Source organism: Copidosoma floridanum, unplaced genomic scaffold (genome assembly GCF_036245765.1).
Source record: "Copidosoma floridanum isolate Cflo_tuat_1 unplaced genomic scaffold, Cflo_Japanese_pri ptg000026l, whole genome shotgun sequence".
Taxonomy (NCBI): domain Eukaryota; kingdom Metazoa; phylum Arthropoda; class Insecta; order Hymenoptera; family Encyrtidae; genus Copidosoma; species Copidosoma floridanum.
In genome coordinates this window covers 111,861-135,375 of record NW_028321903.1, presented here as the reverse complement: position 1 = coordinate 135,375, position 23,515 = coordinate 111,861, and the positions used below count along the sequence as shown (strand labels likewise).

General features: G+C 31.4%; 1 protein-coding gene across 1 annotated transcript in view; it reads right to left on the bottom strand.

Moving 5' to 3' along the window:
• Nucleotides 1–23,228, bottom strand: part of LOC106640606 (G protein-coupled receptor Mth2) — a 437,690-nt gene extending 414,462 nt beyond the window's left edge. Inside the window, exon 1 of the mRNA XM_089595582.1 lies at nucleotides 22,342–23,228. Within this exon, the coding sequence (XP_089451708.1) occupies nucleotides 22,342–23,206 (865 nt within the window). The 5' untranslated portion in view covers nucleotides 23,207–23,228. The remainder of the gene's footprint in view (nucleotides 1–22,341) is intronic.
• Between the last annotated feature and the right edge of the window lie 287 nt (nucleotides 23,229–23,515).

The following is a 23,515-nucleotide window of genomic DNA, read 5'->3' as shown; positions in this document are numbered from 1 at the left end:
AAAGTTTTTAGTAAAGCTATCGCTGATTTAAATTTTTGCAATTCAGAAGTTGATAAGTAACTTTTTTTTTTACTAAAAAAAAAATCACTATCCTTAAGAACTGTATGACTGCTATCTAACTGAATTTGGATATGAGCAGCATCATATCTATTTATAGTTTGCTGATATGTTTTACATAGCTGGTGATCCATATCTTTAAAATATTGTGCAGTAGCAGTAGCCATAGCTAACCATAAACTGTAAGTTTAGATACTCATAGATTGCATAAAAATGAACTGTTTGAACAGCTCCAATTTTATTATGTTAAAAAATTTTTTGGAAAATATTGGAATACGGAGGAAGGGGGTAGAGGAGGGGAGGTAATTTATTGGGTACTTTGTGTACTGCGCTTCACCGTGGGATTCATTTGTTAGCAAACCCTCAACTGAAGAACATATATTTCTCTTTTTAATGATGGAGCATATTGTAGATATTCAGGGTTTTAAGAGCGCAAACAAATTTATTTTCAAAGAAATTTCTTATGTTAAACTTTGAAAAAAAGGGATTTTATGGCAGTTGTAATAGTACTTGAGCCACCTTACGAGTGGGAAAATTTATCACATGCGGATAAGAAGCAAAATCGTTAGTTGATATCCAATTTCCATGGTATAAGCTGAAATGTCAGAAACATTCCCTATGAAAGAGCACTTAGTATATTCAAAACTGAGCTTGCTGACGTGGAACTGGTTTTTGTCAAGGGTCTTAAAATAAAAAAATACCTGGAAGAAAAACTAACATGTAAGTATGTATATGTGAACACATATGATAAAATATAATAAAGGTGAAAGTCATTCATGCTTTCTACACTATTAGAGTTGTGAATATTAAGGAGTATGACTGCCCAGCACTTAAAAAACTGAATAAAGCCTTTTTTTCATACAAATACCATGCCTTTAACATTAACTCTTCATGTGCTATCAGAAATTTTTCTGCAATAAGGAATTGGATATATTTTTAATTAAATCAAAAAAATGTGCTCAGTTTGATGTATAAGGTAGTTTTTTTCAACTAAAAAATTTTTTGCTAATAATAATAAGGAACTGTTAAAATATTTAATTTATAGTTCAAGAAAAAGATGTAAAAATAATTTTTAAAAGTAAAGTTGTGCTTCTAAGCTATTCAACTGACCAATTATAATCACAAGAGCGGCTCAGGCAAACGGAGAGAAGGAAAGCTGCATCTCACACTCACTTATGGAGAAAGAGATTGCGCAATCTTACACAGTGCTGTGGGTGGGCAGATGTCAGTAGCTCTGACAAAGAAAAGTTATAAATACAGGTTATATGTTATTATTAACTCAGTTTTACCCATATGACATAAGTAGTAACAGCAACGGTGAAAAGAAGAGCTTTGTCAAATAAAAAACACATAAAGAAAAATAATTTTCAACTTTAATATTCACATTTTCAAAATACTTATCAAACACATCATGAATTTCATTATTAGTATCCACGACTTTCTTAATGCTGACAGATACTTTATACCGAAAAAATTTTCAGTGGTTTCCTTGCAAGGAAATGTTGTTGGCCATTGGATAATCAAGTAACCTTGCAATTTCAATGATTTATCGTCAGATACAAAAAATCATAATAAACACCAGAAGGTAGAAGTCCAAGGAATAGAATAATTTGAGGATGATGTTGTTTTAAATGACTTAAAGTATTATCTAATAACGATTGCCGAGAACCCAAAAACCAATTTGTACTTACGGAAGTTATGAAGCTAAGTTTATAAGTTCAATCGTGACGCGTGAAGTTTACGATTTGTCTCAAATGCATTGTCCTTTCAAAGACTTTGAAGACAAAATCTCTTCTCCAGTATGCTTTACATATAGACAAAACCATTTTGAAAAGAAAAAACTATTTTGTGCCCTACATAAAGCACATTTATTAAAACAATGGTTTCTGACTATCATATCAATTAAGTCATCAAAGCAAGACAACGATTCATATTATGCAGCATATGAACGCCTTAAACGACAAAAGCAACAGCCTACATGGATGACCGGCTACGACGTGGTTGGTTAAGTGAAGCACATAATAAAAATAATACTGATAAACTTTCTCCGCCAAATTTTTGTCTTTCAAGAATAAGATGTTTAACAAAACGAATTTTATAAATCATGCGTGTTTTGCAAGTCATATTTTGTAAATTAGGTACATTTTTTATTCGATATAAACTGATTGTAAAAATAGAACAAAAAATTTTTAACAACTATTTACCTACCACTCCACATCCTACATTATCATGCAACGCACTCACTGACACAAAAAAGTTTTTTTATGTATATAACTACCACGTGCACAAGCTGCACACAATTTTGCACATTCAAACAGCGCACCCAAATCTGCGCTGCAGACGACTTAGGCACATTGCATCGTGTGCAAACTCAAACTGCGTTACACGTCACCAGCTGGCGCACGTTGGGCATAAGCTCAAACAGCGCGCGCAAACTCCAGCAGCGCACGCACAAGGAATGCGAGGAAGCCACAGCTCTTGCTCGCCCATTGGCTGTGGCAGGGACTACTTCACCCAAAAATAGGGGCTGTTTGCCACGGACAGTGAGTGGGCCGAATTTGCCTGGCGACTCAAGCCCACCTGGACTGGAATCGCCATAGCTTATCTACTTTTATGGCTTATAACATCTAATTTTTTTAACTTTTAGCATGTACCAGCACTTTTACGAACGCTTTTTTCTTTAGAATGTTTTATTGGTTACAGAATGAACAATGAGAGATTGATGAAAATTTATCTACAAATGAAGAAAGTCATAAAAATGGAACTGTCAAAACTTGAAAATATGAGAGTTCCTCAGATCCAAGTAATTATTATTTATATTTAGCTATATTTTCACATGTATGCTTGTGGGCTGTCATCTTTTTAAGCACTTTTACTGCATTTACCTTGCTTGTTAATAATGAACTTTAGATGAGAATCTAACGAATGATAAAAAAATATCTAATGATCGTAATCAATTTTATTAAACATCTTCAGGGGCTTATGAAGAAAAAAAAATTGAATAATAAACGAATTAACAACTGCAAAAACTTAACTTTTTACAAAAAAGTGAGAGAGACAAATGACATACTAAACTATAGAGAGCGTTGCATCGACTCAAATGAGGGATTGACTCACCTTTATAGTCATATTCACCATCAGCCAACAAAATCGTTGGGGATTTTTTTAAAATGCTTTTTCCCAGTCTAAACTTAAAGACGTTCGAAAAAAGTAATAAAATGTAGAGATCACGATAATATTAATTTTTCTCGATAATATAAATTATATTGAACTTGTATTAATGTTTAAAATACTTTTTATAGGCCACGTTCAAAAAGTTATACAAATAGATGTTTTGAGTAGCATAGATTCTTATCGGAGGTAATTCCAATTTTGTCGTTTACGTGGATGAAAATTTTTGAAAAACGCAAAAATCCAACAAAAACTCATTTACGAATGAATTGTTTTTTAAAAAACAAAGAAGCGAAACATTACGTCATGCTGTAGTGTATTTTGAACAATATCATAGTTAAACGTCAGCAAAATATTAAGTTTGTTGGGTGCACGAGTCTGGGCCTGGTAAGGGGAACTATGTTGCGTAGGCTGGGAGACTTTTCTTCCTCTCTTTTCTAAATTATACTCCTAAATCTTTGTAAACAAGTAATAAAGAAGTTAAGATTGTATAAGTTGAGCTAAAGCATAATCACACAAAAAAAGTTCAATGACATGTGTACTTGTTTTACCGTTAATCATTTATACGATCAAACATAATTTTTAAATCAAAAAATGATCGGTTGTTGACAAGTAGACTATAAAAAAAATCAATGCCATTGCATGGGATTCGTTGTTAGACTTATTAAGCGCTAGCATGATACAGATTAATATTTTTACTACAATCTTACATGAATAATATTCATTCCTTAAATGTTAATCTACAATTGTATTCTGTTGCCAGTCAAAATTCGATTTAAAAGAGCTATAACATATATGACGATGCGATGACAATAAAAATATGGTTCAGAGAACATTTTCTTCATTGTTTTATGCACTTGCTACCCTGCCTGTACAATAACATACCATGTATACTATCCACAACTTTTTGTGAACACGAGAATACACACAAGTAAGTGTTAAATTTTGTACTTGATTAATTTTAAATATATATTTTTCAACAAGCACTTGTGCAATATTATTAAAGAGGATAATCATAGAAACTTAAAATTAATTAAATTTTTTGATTTAGCTATTAAGAAATAAATTAAATACTTGGACAGACACATGCATACACGCCTCTTTACTATAAAATGTCTTCATTGGCTTTTGCGTAATACATACATGTCACTACCTCTACTATTAAAAATTTATACTAATTTATTCTCCTTACTCTAATATGTACTAGTCTCTAAACTGGCATCTGGTGGATGCTTCTGTTATTATTACTGACCTATCTTATTGACATTTTTATTGCAAACGGACATCTGACAAATACTTTTGATACTATTACTGACCTACTGTATCGGCATGTTAGAATTTTTCTGCGGTACGGTGACAATCCAGGCCTTCTCGTCATTGGTGGGAGATATTAGAAATGATAACTTCTCATTGGTGGGAGTTTCATGTGTCGAGAGAGATGCCTACGTACTTGATTGGTATTTTGTAGTATTATAAACAAGCCTCAGTAACTATTGTCAAAGAAAAAGCAAAAAAAAACAAAACAAGCCTATTTTTTTATGTTACTTTTGATAACGTAAGTATGAAGCAACAAAAAAAATGGGATAAAAATACTTATTTTTAGAAAAGCTCTGTAGATCCAGAAAAATAATAGTCAGAAACAGATAAAAATGGTACAGAGCAAAATTTTTTGAATGATTGACACATAATATTTGGAGAAAACTAAACAAACGTCATTAGCGTGACAATTGATAACGGGACCGTGCATGATACTGCCTGTTAAGGGTGAGTTTAGGGTATAGTGATAAAAAGAATTTTGCGAAGAATCATTCAATTACTTGTTATATTCTTAGCCAATACATACTTTCTACGGTATTTATTCCTGTTTTTATTTGCAGCAAAATAATTTTTCGTTGAATTGCTGCATCATTGATAAGGACATCATTAAGAAAGTTGTGAGTTGGAACTGTATAGCAAATTTAAAAGAATAAAAAAAATAACTTGAAATAACATTCAGCATAAATAAAGGTAATTCACAGGCACGTCTTTTCAGAAATGAGAAGTTGAGCTTTTTTTTTACCTGCTTAGGTGTTATAGTAGAATTCTACGGTTTCATTATGTTTTTTACGAAATAACAAAGATGACCCTGACTTTAACTGGGTAGAAACTACTACAACACTATAAAAAAAGTGAGATTGTTTATATACATCACGTTAGAAACTACATTAATTTAATTTTTAAACAGCTTATGACTTTAAAAGAGTACGAGCCATTGTTAAAAAAAAGTTGACGCGCTTATACAGTATACAAGAAACTTAATGGACTATGGAACTCTTAGCAAAAAAGTAACAGAAAAACTAACATTTAACAAAAGCTAATTACAAAAGCTTATCTGTAACAGAATTTTCAGAATTCATGGTCTCACTTTAAATTTTCTAGAATTTAGCTAGTTAATGGTCATAATCAAAACACGTCTTTCTACCTTTACAGGTATCTACATAAAGAGAACTCGTATTCAACAAAACGTCATATTATTTTTCTACTTCTAAAAGTATGGAATTTTAGATAAAACCTTACGTATAGTTATCAAAATATGAAAGTATAAGTAACGTTTTAAATAACACGAAAAAAAGTAAGACATTGTTAGGAAATAAACTATGGGGGTACGAGGCCAAGCCTTGTAGACCCATGGGTAGGCCTCCCCTATCCTCGCTCAAAAACAGCGTTGGCTGCAGTGGTCAAAAGTTTGCTCCCAACCGCAACCTTCAGAGCCTTTCTTTATCAGAGCCACCACTGGCCCAGCTGTGAACTATAGCTGATGTACGCATTTGTATATATCTATATACAGTTCACAGCGATTATTTACAGCTTGGACGTCGGTGGAGCTGATAAAGAAGCTCTCTGAAGGGACTGAAGGTTGCGGTTGGTAGCAAACTTTTGACCGTCGCGGCGAACGCTGCGCAAAAACCACTCCTGGCAACAGAGGGAGCTATTAAAAGAATGTGGTACGAGCCAGGTAAAGTACTCCATAACTTTATATCTAGATTTCACGGCATTTTAAAATGCATTTTGAAAATAAGTTTCTTCAGATTCAAATAAGCTCAAAATTTAAAATTATTTTTCATCCACGAAGACAAGTGTAGGTATAAATTTTTTTTTAATAAAAATTGTTTTCTTTTCATCAAATCTTAACCCTAGTCGCTAGAATAGGATGAATAGAATAGAATAGAATGATAGACAGATATGCTACGTAATATGCTATCAAAAAGTTGGTAGGTATCTTTCGAACGTATTTAGAAAATGGAATTTTTTTTTTAATGAAGATAAGTGCGCGTTTTGAAATTATTTAGTATCCATTGTAAAAAACGTAAGGTTCAATTTTTCAATTAAAAATTTTTTGCCCTCAATTAGATTTTAACCTCCATTTCAACTATGTGTTATACTTATAAGAGCACGTGGTGGCTTAATTTATACGTTGTTCATCATGTAAATTAATTAACACAGTTGAAAAAGCCCTAACCAAACATTCTCATCTATAAAGCACGAGCATTGAATCTTATTTCTTCGAATCCAGTATGCCAAGAAAATCAAGATAATCATTTTAGTTCGCTTAATGATCACTAAACGTCATATAAAAAAAGATACGGATATAAAACGTTAACAACCATTCCATGGGTTGAAGAACATCTAGAAAAAAAATTGTGTTCAGTCTATCGTTATAATAAGCACTTTTGGCCTCGTATTCACCAATATAATGCGGACAAATAGTCGATGGTTTCATTTTATTAGTTATTTTATTAATTAGTTCGAGAATAGCTTCAACCTGTGATATCATGAACTTTTAATGTATATACATTCAACTATTGTTTTCTTAGTGACCCAAGGATTTTCACTTATGTATTGTTCATGTATTATTGTACGAAAAATTTCCTGACTCCCACGGTATACGATTAAGGCGGTGTTTTAACCATAAGTCTTCTCTCTGGTATTTGTTTGAGAGTCTTTGGCATAAAAACGGCTTTTAAAAAAGAATGACAATAGGTTCACTATCAGAAAATCAGAACGAAATGTAAGTATAACTAATTCTTTGAGAACTAAATCGTCAACAAGCCGTTAAAAGCCTTGCACATCAACTATGTGTTCCATTCAACACAATTTTTTTTTTAAACACCAACAGTCTTCACTGAGAAAGAAAATCATATTGTTTTGGCTATGGAGCACTGCTAAAATGGTAGTGCTGTCTCACACAATGCTTGTACAGCTAAAACAGTTTCCGGCTATATGTTACCGTCTCTTGCATCGGATTCTCTCAATAATGAACTTATTCCTTACAAATAAATACAATCTTATAAAACATAGTGCCTTAGTGCCAGAACGTACCACGTTTAAGTGAGCAGCCTTCAAAAGTTTTTTGAGTGTGCCAACAGAAAATTCCAAATACCCAGAGCCATCCACCTCTCTGACCACCACCTCCCCACCTTGCTACGTCCCTGGCTGGATATTGTATACTTACAGGAAAGAAAGGCGAATTTAGTTTAGAATTGGACTTGGATTATGCTTGGACTATGTGACACAGGGCAGAGCTGAGTAGTCGTTTCTGTGATGCGAGGCATGGAGGAATATTGATCGATAAGTCCTATGCATATTTGTTGTAACGAATGAAATAAAATTGTTAGAACATACGCGTCTATGTCTAGTGTTAGTGCAGTAACTCGTCTCGTTGTAGGAGCATTGATCCACGAATATCCGGGCAGGGTCGAAAAAGTTAAATTCGGCGTTAAAGCTTAAGACGACCAAAGTGTAGGCGTTGCTGAAGTTCCACGTTTTGCTTCTGAAGCTTGGGCCTGCAAAGATTTGGGCACGGCTGAAAAAGCTAATCCAGCTGGGTCCACAAAATTTCGGAAGCTGCCAGAGTCGAGATTGAAGACAGCTGCGTGGATTTCAATCAATAACATTTTACAAATGATGAGAGAGCTGACATAACAAGGAAAAAAATAGGAGAGTAAACAATAGTTATAACGGATAAGATTTTCCAAATAAAAGAGGTTACACTTATATAAACAAGAGATTTGAGAGCATACGGATGATCAATTTGCACTTAATAATATTTTTTCTTGTAAAATTATACTAACCACAATAAATATGTAAATTTTTTTTACTAACCACATAGTCACCTCCTCTTCTATACGTTGAATTATTTTACAGCATCACGTTATGTTTTCTATTACTCACGTCTTGATTCACAGCACTATAGAACGGAGAAAACATTTCTTCGCAGAAAACAATTTTGCGTATGATCAAATGATAGCTAGTTGTTCTTTGAGGTTACAAGAACAATTGTCACCATGACATGCAGCTTGCAAAAAAGCAATAATAAAGTAAGCATTGCTATAAAAAAGAATTCAAATTTGTGACACAAAATATTTATTTAAATATATCCAACCATGCGAAAATATTTTTATTCCACATGGAGACCTTGAGTTGATGGCGGGAGGGGGGAATTAACGTATTATGGGAAAAATGATGCTTTTTGGGGAAAATGGCGTCTTCGGCGAAATTGTCGATGGGGGAAAGTGTCTATGACTCTTTTATCACTCTCTTTCTTATCATCATAGGATATTATCTTCTTCTCCGCTCTGCTGACTTTTCCCAGGAAGGCTTAAGGTAGTTCTTCAAGTAACCCATTTTTTTTAACTTTCAGTAAATTGGAGTAATCTTGGAGAGATTCTTATGAATTATGCAAGGCATTTCCTCTAACAATATTACAGCCCTCTGTCATGCACATTTTTGGAAACAAGTCAATTAGGAAGTACACTTTTTACATGAACTCTTATAGAGGTTACTTTACTGTCCTCGATGTAATGGAATAACGTGTAAAGTCCCTAGTACGGCAGTCCAATAAAAACCAATGTAAAAACGGTGAGTTTGATTGCACAAAATGAGGACCCAATAAACATTTAAATGTTTCCAATTTTCCACTTATATGGCAAATTTATTTTATTCGAGTTCATACTAAAAAGCCCATAATTTTTTTTTAAATAATAGTTTTTAAGATCGTATTTTCAGAGCCAAATAAATAGTTTATTAGAGTTTATAGGAATAGCATTGAATGTAATTGTATAAGGTAATCCTATAATACATATTATGTGTGTTTATAGTTACTCCTTGATAAAATTTTTTTTCGTTTTCATGAGTAAAAACCCTTTAAATTTTTACTGAAAAACAGTTTTGTTAAACCATTCGAAGATTTATTAGATAATTCTTGTAATTTTTTTTTTGTATTTTATAGTCAAATCGCAATTCGTAACTATACTTGTGATATTATCAAACGTTTGCAAGTTTATATGACTGAGTGGAAATTTACGGTTGCAAAAACCGATATTAAGTCAGTAGCCTGAATAATGTATGAGAATTTATTCGTCTCTCCTGATTTGTCAGTGTACATACATTTTTTTTATTTTTAGGTGACGATTTCCATTAGTAATCTCATCGTATTTTTTATGTGCGTTTATAGTTATTTGGTAACGGATATTTTAATAACTTTTTTATTACTGACCAATTAAATTTTTACGAAAAAGTATTGTCTTAAACCGTTGGCTTATGTATCTTCTATCATATGTGTCAAATGTATCAGATAATTTTTTTTTCTTTTTTTTTAATGCAACTTAAAAAAAAAGTGCATTTTTTAACTACGCTCTGAAACTTAACGTATGTTTAGAATTCTACTCATCCCGATTGGGGTATACGGGTGCAAATGCCGATGGCCGTAATCTAGTGGAATTTATTTATCTCTCCCGGTTTATCAGTTTACGTAAATTTATTTTGTCACAAATTGTGTTTAATTTCTAGGCATCAATCCCTTCATCCAAAACTTTGTTTTTTCTTAGGATAGTAGTTAATTCCAATTACGCATGTATGCTGTAACAAGTTTTAATTCTCCTGCACGTAATGTTTTCTAATGATTATTGTTTTTGAGTTTGCTAAATGATAAATATCCACATAAACAAATGTGTAATATTCGTTATTCCTTTTTGCAGTTTACATCATACATAAAAAGTTCACAGCTGATGAATAAACATTAAAAAAATGTGTTTGGACTCATCTGTAAGACCATCAAGTAACTTATGCTTTCAATATGACAAATGAATTCCATATAAACTCATCGTATACAGCCCATACAATATTTTTGGTAAATAGTTAACGTGTTATTTGCAAAGTAAAATTTAGTATTAGCTCGATCTTATAGGAATTAGTCAATTCTTATTACTATATAACTATTAAGAAATATTTTGGCTCATAATTATAGTATCTTTATCAGTTATTTGTGTTTTAATTTAAAAATCACCATTTTATGGCATATATAGTTAATTAATCTCATTAGGTGATTGTTGCAAACTATATGTAACTAATCTGCTTAATATTATACGCACTTTTTATAATCTGTAGGTTGGATTATTTGTCTGTTATTTATTGTACAGTTAGCGCTTATAGCAAATCAAATTTTATTGATACTTATCCAGTTTTGGCAGTACAACTTATATATCGACGCCCCGGGCGAAGACTATGCCCTGCTTCGAAGCCTGGACGAAGACTATGCCCTTTTCTGGAGTCTGGACGAAAACTATGCCCTTTTGTCTGTTCCAGACGAAAACTATGCCCTTTTAGGATCCCGGACGAAGACTATGCCCTTTTCCGGAGTCTGGACAAAAAATATGCCCTTATGTCTGTTCCAGACGAAAACTATACCCTTTTAGGATCCCAGACGAAGACTATGCCCTTTTCCGGAGTTCGGACGAAGACTATGCCCTTTTCTCGCGCTCAGACAAAAACGATGCCCTTTTGGAGTCCCGGACGAAGACTATGCCCTTTTCTCGCGCTTGGACGAAAACTATGCCCTTTTTTCGAGTCCGGATGAAAACTTTACCCGTTTTTTCTAGTCCGTGTGAAGACTTTTACATTTTTTCCAAGTCTGGACGAACATATTGATTTTTTCTGGAGCCGGGATGAAGTACAATTCATTTAAGCTCACCGTACATTTGTTTTTGTAATTAGATATATAGTCAAATATACTTATATAGTGGTTGTTGTTTACATTTACATAAATAATTGTAAATAATAATACAAACTCAGGAATCGTTTTATAAGCATGGTAATTTGCAATTAATGAAAATGAAAGACTCTTTCATGTTTTATTTTCAAATTTAATTTCTTTTCTACATTTTTGTTGATTATGGTAAGTAACTAATATAATTATTGTAACTTGAAGTTAAAAAAATTAACAAAATTTGTACAATTCGTTTTATAATAAAATATAACATTCGTAAGAAAATTGAGAAAAAAGTAAACTTTTTTTTATTAATTAATGTTTGCAAGACATGCATATTTAGATTACAAAGTATTTTTTAACACAAGAATAAATTAGCAAGTTTAAATTAATTATAGTTATTGTTAAATACAATTCACAAAATCATTTTAAAAAAGCTCAAAAACTCCTTTTTTCAAACACTTACCAAAACTCCAAATACTGAAGCCGTTAGACCTGCTAAGAATAATGATGACGTGTTGTTTTTTTACAAAGACGTCTGTAGATTCACGTGCATGTGAATCTCGATGTGAAAATAAAACTTATAACAAACGTTTTGACACAAGTATCGCGAAATCTTGAAATGTTTAATCGTTTTCAAAAGCTTCGTATTCGTGAGCTTCTGCCAGCGTACTATTAGCTGTTACCCACCTACCAAAAGTATAAATCAGCAAATCTGAAGGGTTTTTTTTGTTTTAGAAAAAGTAAAACACAAGAGAGGTTAGTAATTAACATTGGGGTATTTTTTAACTTAGTTTCCATCCGAACTCAAAAAAAAGGGTATAGTCTTCGTCCGGGCCCAAAAAAAGGGCATAGTTTTCGTCCAGGACCAAAAAAAGGGCATAGTTTTCGTCCGGGTTTGAGAAAAGTGCATAGTCTTCGCCCGGGCTCGAAAAAAAGGGTATAGTCTTCGTCCGAGACCAAAAAAAGGGCATAGTTTTCGTCCGGGACCAAAAAAAGGGCATAGTTTTCGTCCGGGTTTGAGAAAAGTGCATAGTCTTCGCCCGGGCTCGAAAAAAACGGGCATAGTCTTCGTCGGGGACCAAAAAGGGCATAGTTTTCGTCTGGACTAGAAAAAAAAGCATAGTCTTCGCCCGGGACGTCAAAAGGGCATAGCTTTCGTCCAGGGTCAATTAGGGAATAGTCTTCGCCCGGGGCGTCGATATAAATGCGTACAAATCGTAAAACTATAGACAGACCCATTTTGGTCATTATTGATTGCAGTACTTTTAAAGTAAATAATTTTTTATGATCGATTTTACATTAAGTTTAATGTATCGTCTTCTTCAGTAGATGATCTTTTTTCTAACATTGAATCTTATACAATTTTCAATACAATAGTGTTTTACTTTATACGAACCAATAGAAATGATAATATAAATAGCTGTTGAGTAAAATAAGTTCCAACAGATTGTAAACTATCGCGCGCAGAAATCGCGTTTTTCTCATAAATTCTAATAAACTCCATCGGCTAAAAGGAGAGCTACAGGTATATCTACAAATGACGATAAGAATCCATAAGAAACTGATCATGTGGTAGTACAAATGCTGTTAAAAATCATAATAGAAAACAAACACACTAATTTAGTAGTACTTAATAACTACGATTGAAATTGGGCGAGGATTCTCAATAAGAACCAATAATATCAATGCTTTAAATCGCTGTTCTGTATAATAAAAACCAATATTTCCACAAAAGTATCGTGCCGTGTTCAGATTTTCCTTGTAAATTCCAATACAGAAATGAATTTTAACACAGGGCTTTTAGATTTTAGATACACCTGCAATGATTAATAAAAATCTATTATGCAGTAATCTCCACAACCATTAATTGACTGGACAAAGCTTATAGGATACTGTATAGTACAGGCTTATTAAACTCTCGATAAATGCTGATATATTTCCCATAAATTCCAATAAAAGTTGCTCGTTGTGTATACAGCTACATTTCTTATTCATTAAATATTTGCATATTATCATAAAATCACATTGATTAATTGTAAGGTATTTCCCGTAAACACCAATAAATCATTGAATCACTTTACGATGATTTGTTAAAATGATAGTACGGTCCCATAAGAATTGTTAAATTAAATTAGCATAAGAGCCAATAAAAACATGATTTAAATGACGTAATTAAATCCTACTATGATCAATAAAGGTAAATATAATTCTTACTGGGTTTCTCCAGTAGACTCTTATAAAAGTAATAATTCAGTGCCCTCTCTATTTTTCCAGTCCAATAAAATCCAATACAATATATTAGTATTTAATAAGTGCTGATGTATTTCCCATAAACTCCTACAAAAGTCGTTTGCTATTTATACAGCTACATTTCTTATTTATTAAATATTTGTATATCATCATAAAATCACGTTGATTAATTGTAAGGTATTTTTCATAGACACGAATAAATCTTTGATTTGCTATGGGTTTTATATAAAATTACGGGTACAAACACACATCACAGTCTTACAAAATTTTTTTTATTGGTTTTTATTGGACTGCAGTACTAGGGGTTGGCTTAAGATCAGAATAAAAAAAAATCGTAGACACAGAAGAACTTTCTAGGAGCATAAGAAAAATTGGAACTAATGATGGAAATATTGTATGATTTATAAAAGTATTAATTTCACGATCAGTGAGAGTGAGAGTTCTGCCGTGTAAATAAACGCACAGCATGCGCGTGCCAGTTTAAAATAATGCTTTTACTGACATAGCAATACATGTCAGTGATATTATAAGTATATCGTTAAGCAGATCAGTGAAATAACTTCATGATAATAATGTTTTTGGAAGTGCATAGAGAAATGAGAACAAAAATGATAACTACAATTAATTTAATCTTTGAAAAATTGGTTATAAATATTAGTATAAAAATGTATACCAACTAACTAATAATAATAACAAAGGTTAAGAGGTTAGATCGACTTTTCAACAATGTGACGGGCTACGTTCGATGGTAGTATATACATACGTTCCTATATTACATAGTTTTAAGAGTTTAGAGCGAGGTTTTTCTCCCCCCCTCTGCTTCCTCACACCTCCCCTCACAAGTAATCTTCAATTTTTGCTTGCTCCCTCCCCCATTTCCCCGCACCACCCCCACGCTCCCCTGCTTTTCCCGCCCTCTTCCTTGCAGCTCCTCCCCATACTCCCTCCCAATTTTATCACATTATGTAATATAATGAGTATGTATAATAATGCAGTGAATAAATTTGTAAGGCCTTATATAAGAACTGTTACAAAAAGTTTTATTTTATTTGACTATCACACCAAATTTTGTTACAATTTTACTTACTAACGAAGTTTATTTTAGTAACATACGCTAAAATGCCTCTTTAGGTACTCTGCTCTTACATAACCTTTTCCACAATTTTAACAAATATTTTTTTGAACTTTTTTTGTAAGTTTTTAAATTTTTCTGTAAGTGATAATTTCTTTTGAATTATTTCCCATATTTCATACACTTAAAATTTTTTTTAAGGTTTTGTCATTCTTTCTTGTGACGCAAATAGTTTTTTTTCTCTTAAATAATAGTGTTACATACATCACATATAAAAAATTTTTTTTTTGTGAATACTTTCGTGCGATGATAGACTATATTGATTTGAATATTTTAATTTACATTTGTACTACTGATAAAATTTTGTATCCATAATGGTGTATCTGAGAACATATTACATATAATGGATTGTATATGACTTCATAAATCTAAGTACTAGAAGGTACTGTAATTTGTTTTTTTGATAAAAAAAAAATTTGCAAGAAATTATAAAAATAGTAATGAACTATATAATAGTTTTTTTGTTACTCTGAAATTTCATACTAAACAACATTTTCAATTTTAAATGTGTTTTCTGATTTAATTTGGATAAAAATTTTTTTTGGGTTTCTACATCTGGACAATGCAACATACAGTTGCCTATGAGAAAATAATGATTTTTTAAGGTATAATCCTAAGGCATTAAAACTTTGACCTTAAGATTTATTGATATTCATAGAAAAAGCTAAGGTAAATGGAAATTGTTTTCTGTACAATGTAAATGGTAGCGAAGAAGAATTGTTTCTATTTAGTGTTATTCTTGAAATAAAGACTTTATTTTCTTTTTTTTCTACTGTGATTATTTCAGATTCAATGTTGTACTTAAATAATTTTGTAATTCATAATTTTGTACCATTGCAAAGTCCTTCAGATACGTTTCAATTTCGTATAACCATAACAACAGCGTTAATTTTTAAATTTAATTCATGTGAAAGAAGACCTTCTTAAATGCTATTTAAATATTTTGTAGGGACACTGTTATAAATATTATTCCTGGTTTTATCTACTCCTTTGTGAGTTGCTTTCTCAATACTATAATACTTTACTAATGTTTCTACCGTATTATTTAAAATTTTTTTGTTCAAAACATGTGGGTATTCATTGTGAGATGTTAATATAGCTGTACTTATAAAAGAATCATTATTATTATTAAAAATTTTAGAACATACATCATTTGTTTTCCATGTCTGAGGAATTCTAAAAGTTTTAATTTTGCCTTCTTCTATATACAGTAGCAATGAAGAGAATTTTCTATCAATCGAACGTATATTATTTTTTAAATAAAAATTATTAAACAAGGGTCAAAAATTAGAAAATTTTATGGTTTCTTGAACAATAGCAATTTTGATTCCGTTTTTTACTACCGGGAAAAATTGACAAAAGTCTCCACCTGAAATTATTATTTTATTTCCAAAAGGTTAATTATTACTAGATAAACCTCTTAAAAATTGATTTCTAACGCTTTTTTTAGTATCATAGAAGCTTCATCCCAAATACTTACTTCTACATTACGTCATTTTTCATTATCTGGCTCAAACTGAGAGAACGCACTTTCTATAGTGCTTAAGTCTAAAGGAAGTCTGAAATTTCTGTGAGTGGTAATTTCTGTTGGAAGTTAAATAGAACCAATACCTATACGAGCCATTGTCAGAATTTTTTAAATTAATTTAAAAAAATAAATTAATGGTTTATTTAAAAAAGTTTTTCCAGATCCACCAGGACCTTCTATAAAAAAATTTTTTTTTCAAATTTTATTATTTCTTGAAAAATTAGATGTTGATTATGACTAAGTTGTAAAAATATTTTATTGAATTTATGTTTACAAAATATTTTTTCATCGTGGACAGTATTAATATTTTTTTTATCGTTTCTGTTGGTTTTAGTAAACTAAAATCTTTACATAACATATTTGTTAACTAGAAATTTGGTTTAAATGTAAAAGAGCTTTATTTTCATCATCTTTACAATCTTTAATGAAAATTTTTTTTAATTTTCTCTAAATAGCACTGCCAAAAAAATTTTCATTTATAATAAACCATGCAAAAAATATTCATAGTTAAATAGGTAGCATAACGTTACATGCTTCTTAAAAAATTATAAGAGTTTGAAAATCGTATTCTACTAATCCCATAGAAATAGCTGTTTCTTTATGAGTATAGTAAGTGATATTATTAACAGTTCTTACATCCGTAAAAGAAGTTTTCTCTGCTGCTTTATTCAATATAAATTTTAAATTAAATCTTACCTGGTTTTTTGGAGAAACTGTATTTAATCTGCCGATTGTAATGTATTTTTTAAACAAGTTTATGTCTATTTCATTGTTTTTTTTCATTGTTGAATGTATAATATTCAGGTATGTTTACGTGTTTTATTGATTATGCACTTTAATCAATTTTATTTTTTTATTCTTATGTATTCAATAAAATAAATTACACGTTATATACTTGTGATATAGAGCATGACCTTATTAATAATAGAGTCATGCTGTCAATCTATCATTAATAAGATCATGCTCTATATCACAAGTATAATACGTGTAATTTATTTTATTGATTCTGACAAAGGAGCAAGATGTGTGGATTTGATAGGATTCTTATTTATTCAACCTGTTCTTTATATTTCCTAAGAAGGAGCCCAGTAATCTCTCCCCAGCATAGAACATCTATTCCCAAGTATTTTTAAAAATTTTGTAGTTCTTTAAATTCCGTTAAATCTACTTTAACATATTTTTTTCCTACTAACAATTAATTTTATTACTTTTAAAGTCCTTATAAAATATCAATGCAAAGCGTATTTTAAAAAAATAAGAGTTAGATTGCAACGGGGAGGGGTTGGCATGCAGAGTATGCGGAGGGGCAAAGCCCCAATAGTATATATATATATATGTTTTGCATGGTAAATAATAAGCTGATTGATAATCGAAGAACCACACGGGCCCACGCCACATGGATATGGTACCACCTTCAAGAACTGCCTTCAATACAGTTGATGTAGAGAGCTATATATAAATCTTTAGAGGCTTCCACCCTTAACCACATAAGAAGCTTCTAAACATCTCTGCTTATACAACTGTATTTAACATACGATCTTATAGATTTAAGCAATAGGCTGATTTTTGCACAAAAATTAGCGTGATATTCAAACTTCAAACACACGTTTACTGCAGCATTTTTTAATGACTTATTTTGCTTGGAGCAATCAATCACAATCGAAGGTGCAACAACCACAAAATCATATCTATTAAAAAAACGTTTTGGGTGCTTGCCATACCATGAATTCTGAGAATAAGCATACATGTCACAGAACAGTGCATAATTATTGTCAAATTATGATTTAGATTATTATTATAACGATATCATAAAGTCAAATACAGTGTCACTTTTCTTATTTTATTCTGATCTAACTTGCTAGCATTAGCAGCTTTCTGATCCTATCCGTTCGTCTGGAAAGCCAGTAATAACGGAACATGGCTTTGGCAACTGTTAAGACGTTTTGACTGTCCAAATATGCTTTGATGTTATGCTTTGGGTGAGAGTAGATATTCATAGAGCTCCTATCCGATTATAAAAAACATCAGGGATTCTGATCGTAAGATTCGGAATGGATTCGGATTTTTGATTTGTTCTAAATTTGTTTTATGCACAGGCTAAGATCTGTCCTGGATCAGACTCTAACTTAAAATCTTTTCACTGCTTGTGCTACTAAAGTGAATGTTGCCCTATTTTGAATATTTTTTTTTAATTTATCGTTGATAACTTATCAAAATTGACTTGGTACGAAAAAGTACTGCAGTAGATTTATTCAGGATCAGATACAAGATTAAAAGTCAATTGTTCAAAGAGTGGACGGTGTTAAATTCTTAATAAAACAATCGGAATGAGGATTGTGGGTACGAGTAATCAACAATCTTATACAATATAGTGAATAATGTGGAGTAAAAAAAGATGTTTTTCAAGAAATGAAGAGTTGAACTTAATTTTATAGTGGTTTTGACGAAACAAAAAGAATGTTAGATAATATTAATAAGAAATCTCGTTGTTTTTTAGTACATTATATGTGCGTATAAATTTCTTCAATATTTTTTTCAGACGTAATTTCCAGGAAAAAAATTATTTAATTTCACAATTGAATATAGACTCGTATGGGGACTAGTAATTGAACTGTATTTAGACTACTGTTTAAATTTAACGAAACTTCAACTAATAAATAGTGAACTGTCTTTGAAAAACAAGTAAAAAGGTAAAAAAAAGATCCTACGAAAAATCGTTAAAAAAGTTGCAGTCAATAAGACTTATTTAGTGGCTGTTTGAGCTTATGTTATAATGTAAAATTATGTAACTTTAGGTTCTCGAAAATACGTAAACAACAAAAATAAAAAAATGTATACGTTTTAAAAGAACATAATATTTTTATATTGTTATACCTAACATTTCTTATTTTTCGCCAGAACCTCCTTCAGCAAGATTTTGTAAGTTATTTCCTAGATAAGTACTTGATATTTGTATTCAAAAACAATAAAAAAAATGTTTTTTTTTTAGAAAAATCACCTTAATAGTAGTTATATACTGACTGAGAACATACTTACGTGATGAAATGTCTAGGATATTCAAAAACTTTGTGAATAAAAAACTTCTAAGAGCACATAATGTCCAAATAAGAGTGGTCTAAGCCCAAAACTTGTGGACACAGAGTTTCATAAAGTATATGAAAATCAGTGGGTTCTTTTTATATTTTAAAGTAGAATAAAAATATAGGTTAAATAAATGTCAACCATTATTACGACCCATATCATAACAGACTTTCTTTGACTGAATGGGCATATTGCACGCTTTTAGGTTAGAATTATTTTTGCGTGGAAGATAATATTTTGGATTATCAGATCAATGCTATTGTTATATAGATATAATGAGAAACGTGTGTGATTTTTTTTCAAATTATTTGTTGATTTCATCTTTAAGTACGAACTAAGTTTACATTTGCTTGAAATTTACACTGTTATCACGTAGTTTAATCACCGAACTGAGTCTTACATCCGCTTAAATGACAGAACTTAACTCTTTCTCTAACCTTTATAGTAACATTAGAGCACTTGATAAAAGAGAAAAGGCAAGTATTGTTACGTGCAAAGAGTTTTTATACTCTTGCATTTAAACCCATAATTGATGTGTAGATATACATGTATGTGTTTTAATATTGTATAAGAGCTAATCTTAGATGCTAAGGTCGTAAGTATGACGAGTACAGAAAAAACACACATGGCAGCCACATATTACATGTCATTATAGTGCTGATTTTGCTTTAAAATATCATATGAATATACTAGGCTTAGAGATTGCCATATAACAAGACAAAATTGTTAATTTTGAATTTTACGGTAACGCACTTTGTCGTGGAAAGCCATGTTTTTAATTTAAACACGTTACAAAATCAATCTTGTATTCAACTGAGTTATTTCAATCACTTTGTTAAATACAAATGTATTCAATCAAGTTTTTAATTCAAATATTTGATATTCTATTATTGACGAAATACCTTCAATAAAATATCTTAAATAAAATTGTATTTTTAGTGAATTGTATAAAATACTTACGTATTTTATTAAATGAATTAAAGTATTTTCATCAAATACATTTGTATTTTAAATACGTTATTTAAAATCCTTTGATCAAACATAATTGTATTTCAATTTTTTTGTATTTAAAACATTTTATTTGAAATGAACAATTTAAATATTTTAAATTTTATTTAATGTATTTGAAATTTTTCAATTTAAGCACATTTAGTATTTGTTGAAATAATTTCAAATACTGTAATAAAAACTTCAAGTAATGGTTACTTTATTTTGAAAAAAGTTTTATTTAATCAATAAAGCCGTTATTTTTCTTTCAAACAAAGAATACGACTCTGCCTAACTCTGCTTATAAGTAAAAAACTATAAATAAGAAACTGCCACCTTTTAATAACTTACAGAACACTAAGACATCATGTTTAACATCATCTGGATGGAAAAATAATGACAATTGTCCTTCGTCCAGATATAATTTTTAGAATCAACAAGTATAAAATATTCTGGGGATAAAAAATTTATTAAATATTATCATTTATTTTGTTAATAGGTTATGCAATACCAATGTTTTGTAGGTCAATTTATGTAAGCAACTTAAATTTTTATTACCAAGTGAAGAATAGTACATCGCGCGCCTAGTGAGCAAAGTAACGAATGTCGCAGATTTCATATTAATAAATGTAGGGCATTTCTTAACCTCTTAACGTGGTGCATATACGATTTTACGTCTCATTGTGCTTGGTAAGTAAAAAAATCCCGCTTACGTAGCAGACAGTAATTTTCACTTACAGAGCACCAAGAACGTAATAATTATTTCTGATAGTAAAATTTTTTTATGTTTAGAAGTTCAATATATGATTAAATAATTTTGCTACCCCTTTCATTTATATTTTGTAAAATGAATAGTTGTCAGAGTGTTATTTATTTTTTGGGGTATTATCAACTACAGTTTTACTTATAATACATTATACATGTATGTGTCCTTATCGTGCACATGTATTAGAATATGAAATCGTAGTTATTATACTCTGTAAGATTGATAAAGTTATTTTAACTTTACATTTTACAGAACATAATTACAACAGTAGATATACGTCTATGTTATATAACATGTGAAACAGTAGTTTATACACTATATAAAATCAATAAAATTCTTACTACTTTATATTTTATAGTATTTAGATTTTTAAGTAATATCTTCAATGAATTTTCAATAACTCTCGTATAGCATAAACAACATGGACAATTTTTTGTTTATAAAATTTCTCCCATTGTTTTTTAATTATTTTTCATAATTTTCACTACCAAAAAAACAATAACTTCGTACTAAAAGTACACGTTCTAAATATATGGAGATATAAGTATAACTCGAACAAGAAGTCCGGTGTTGTAATTTGTACGCAAAGAGAGAGATAGAGAGAACTATTACACTAAGCTTCCTCTGTCTCCTTTTTGCTAATCAAACTTAACTAAAAAGTAGATTAATAGTTAGGAAATAAACTGTCATTAAAAATTTTCAATGAAACCTGTTAAAGAAAATTTAATACATCTTACCGTAAGACATCTAAAGTAGAGTCTGTAACTGTCTTAAATCATTGCTTTTAATCAAAATATTATACTTGTCAAATTTCTAAATTCTTTATAAGGCTTTGAAACTCTACTAAAGCATTTGATTTAATGTAAAAAAAATAAGTATATTCTAAACTTAAAATATCGTACATTAATTTTAAAAACTTTTAATTTTCAAACACACACCTTGGAAACTATGTTTTTTTACAAACGTACTAAAATTAAATTAAAAACCTTTGTTGGAAATATTCTGAGCTGCTTTATTAATGTAAGAATGTTATAATATCCAACGGTTTTTAATCGCAATTTTTGGAAATCAAGCTACGTATTTTTAATTTGTTTCAAGCATATTTATATTAATGTTATCTCAATTTTCGTTACAGTGGCATTGGATTTCTGGGGTCCGTATCGATAATGCTAACGGAATGCCCTTTGTAAACGTGCTTGAACCATTTTAGCTTGTCAAGGGCATTTCACTCAGAAAGTAAAAAAAAAAAAAAAATAACTGATGGGTTTAGTTATATATCTGATTATGGACTTAGATTATACATATGGCATAAGAGCTGATAGAAATCAAATGTATTGAGATACCTAAGACTCTGCAAAGATTATCAGATAGATCTTCTGTTGTGACAAACTGAAGGTAAAGAAGAAAGCCATATGCGTTTACGAGACAGAACACATAGCAGCAGAGATTTTTACCCGGTAGATTACGAAGTTCCGGTAGTAGTAGGTATATCAAGAAGGTGGGTACGAGTAAGATCTCTGAGAGAAGAAGTCCAAGGCGGAGACTTTGAAAAACATAGCTGTCCATGCCTGAAATTGGATGCACACCTTGAATAACCGGTTCATCAAAGCAGAGTTGAATCAGGTGCTTGCCAGCCAGCTCAAATATACAGTAGTTATTATAGTCATGCATTACTCCACTTGCTGGCTGATATAGCGATCCGTTGCTTAGCACATAAAATCTGTCGTCAGCATTCTGGTCCGGCTCTAATGTAAAGCCGTCACCCCCATGACAAGGATCCCATGCAAACTGCCACATGTTGCGCACTTTGAAGTTCCGCTCTGGTAACAAACTCTTTGGATTGTAAATTGGCTCTATATCCAGACCATCCTCGAGATGTTTAACGCAGATGCCGTGCTTGCAGCACAAAGGCAGACACCCCCTCAGTTGACAGGGGCAGCCTAGTGGTCGGCCACTGAGCCAGTGCACTGCCTCTAAGGGATAAAACTCACCCCCAAGTTCTAAGGAACCGTTCGCAGTTTTACCTGGACTTAAATTAACCAAGGCTTCACTAGGGCAGTTAGTCTCGTTTGATCGCAAAAATCCGTTCACCGCATATCTCGAGTCATGTGGCAGCATTAGTAATACCAATAAGAGTAACAGTGTCAGCCAGCTGATTTGGTATGGGCAGCTGCTGCCAGAGAAATAAACAAAGCAGTGTACAGTCATCCTGAGGTGCGTGTTATGGACGACTGAGTTCTAAAGGGAATGTTCAACTACTGCCACGGCTGTTGCTGCTTACTTTTTATGTATACCTATGTAGGAGTGGCGCATATTGCCTCTTATGTCACTCGGTTAGCTAGTGTTATCATGCAGTGGGGAGAAAGCAGAACATAGAAAGAGAAATAAACAGGCAACCGAGCATCGGTGACTGTAGGCGTGGCAAGTGGTACGCACACACAGGTATTAGCTGGTCGCTACATACGTGTTGGTTGGCACTTCTGTAATTATACTTTTTCAGTTCTTTATTTGTCTTCT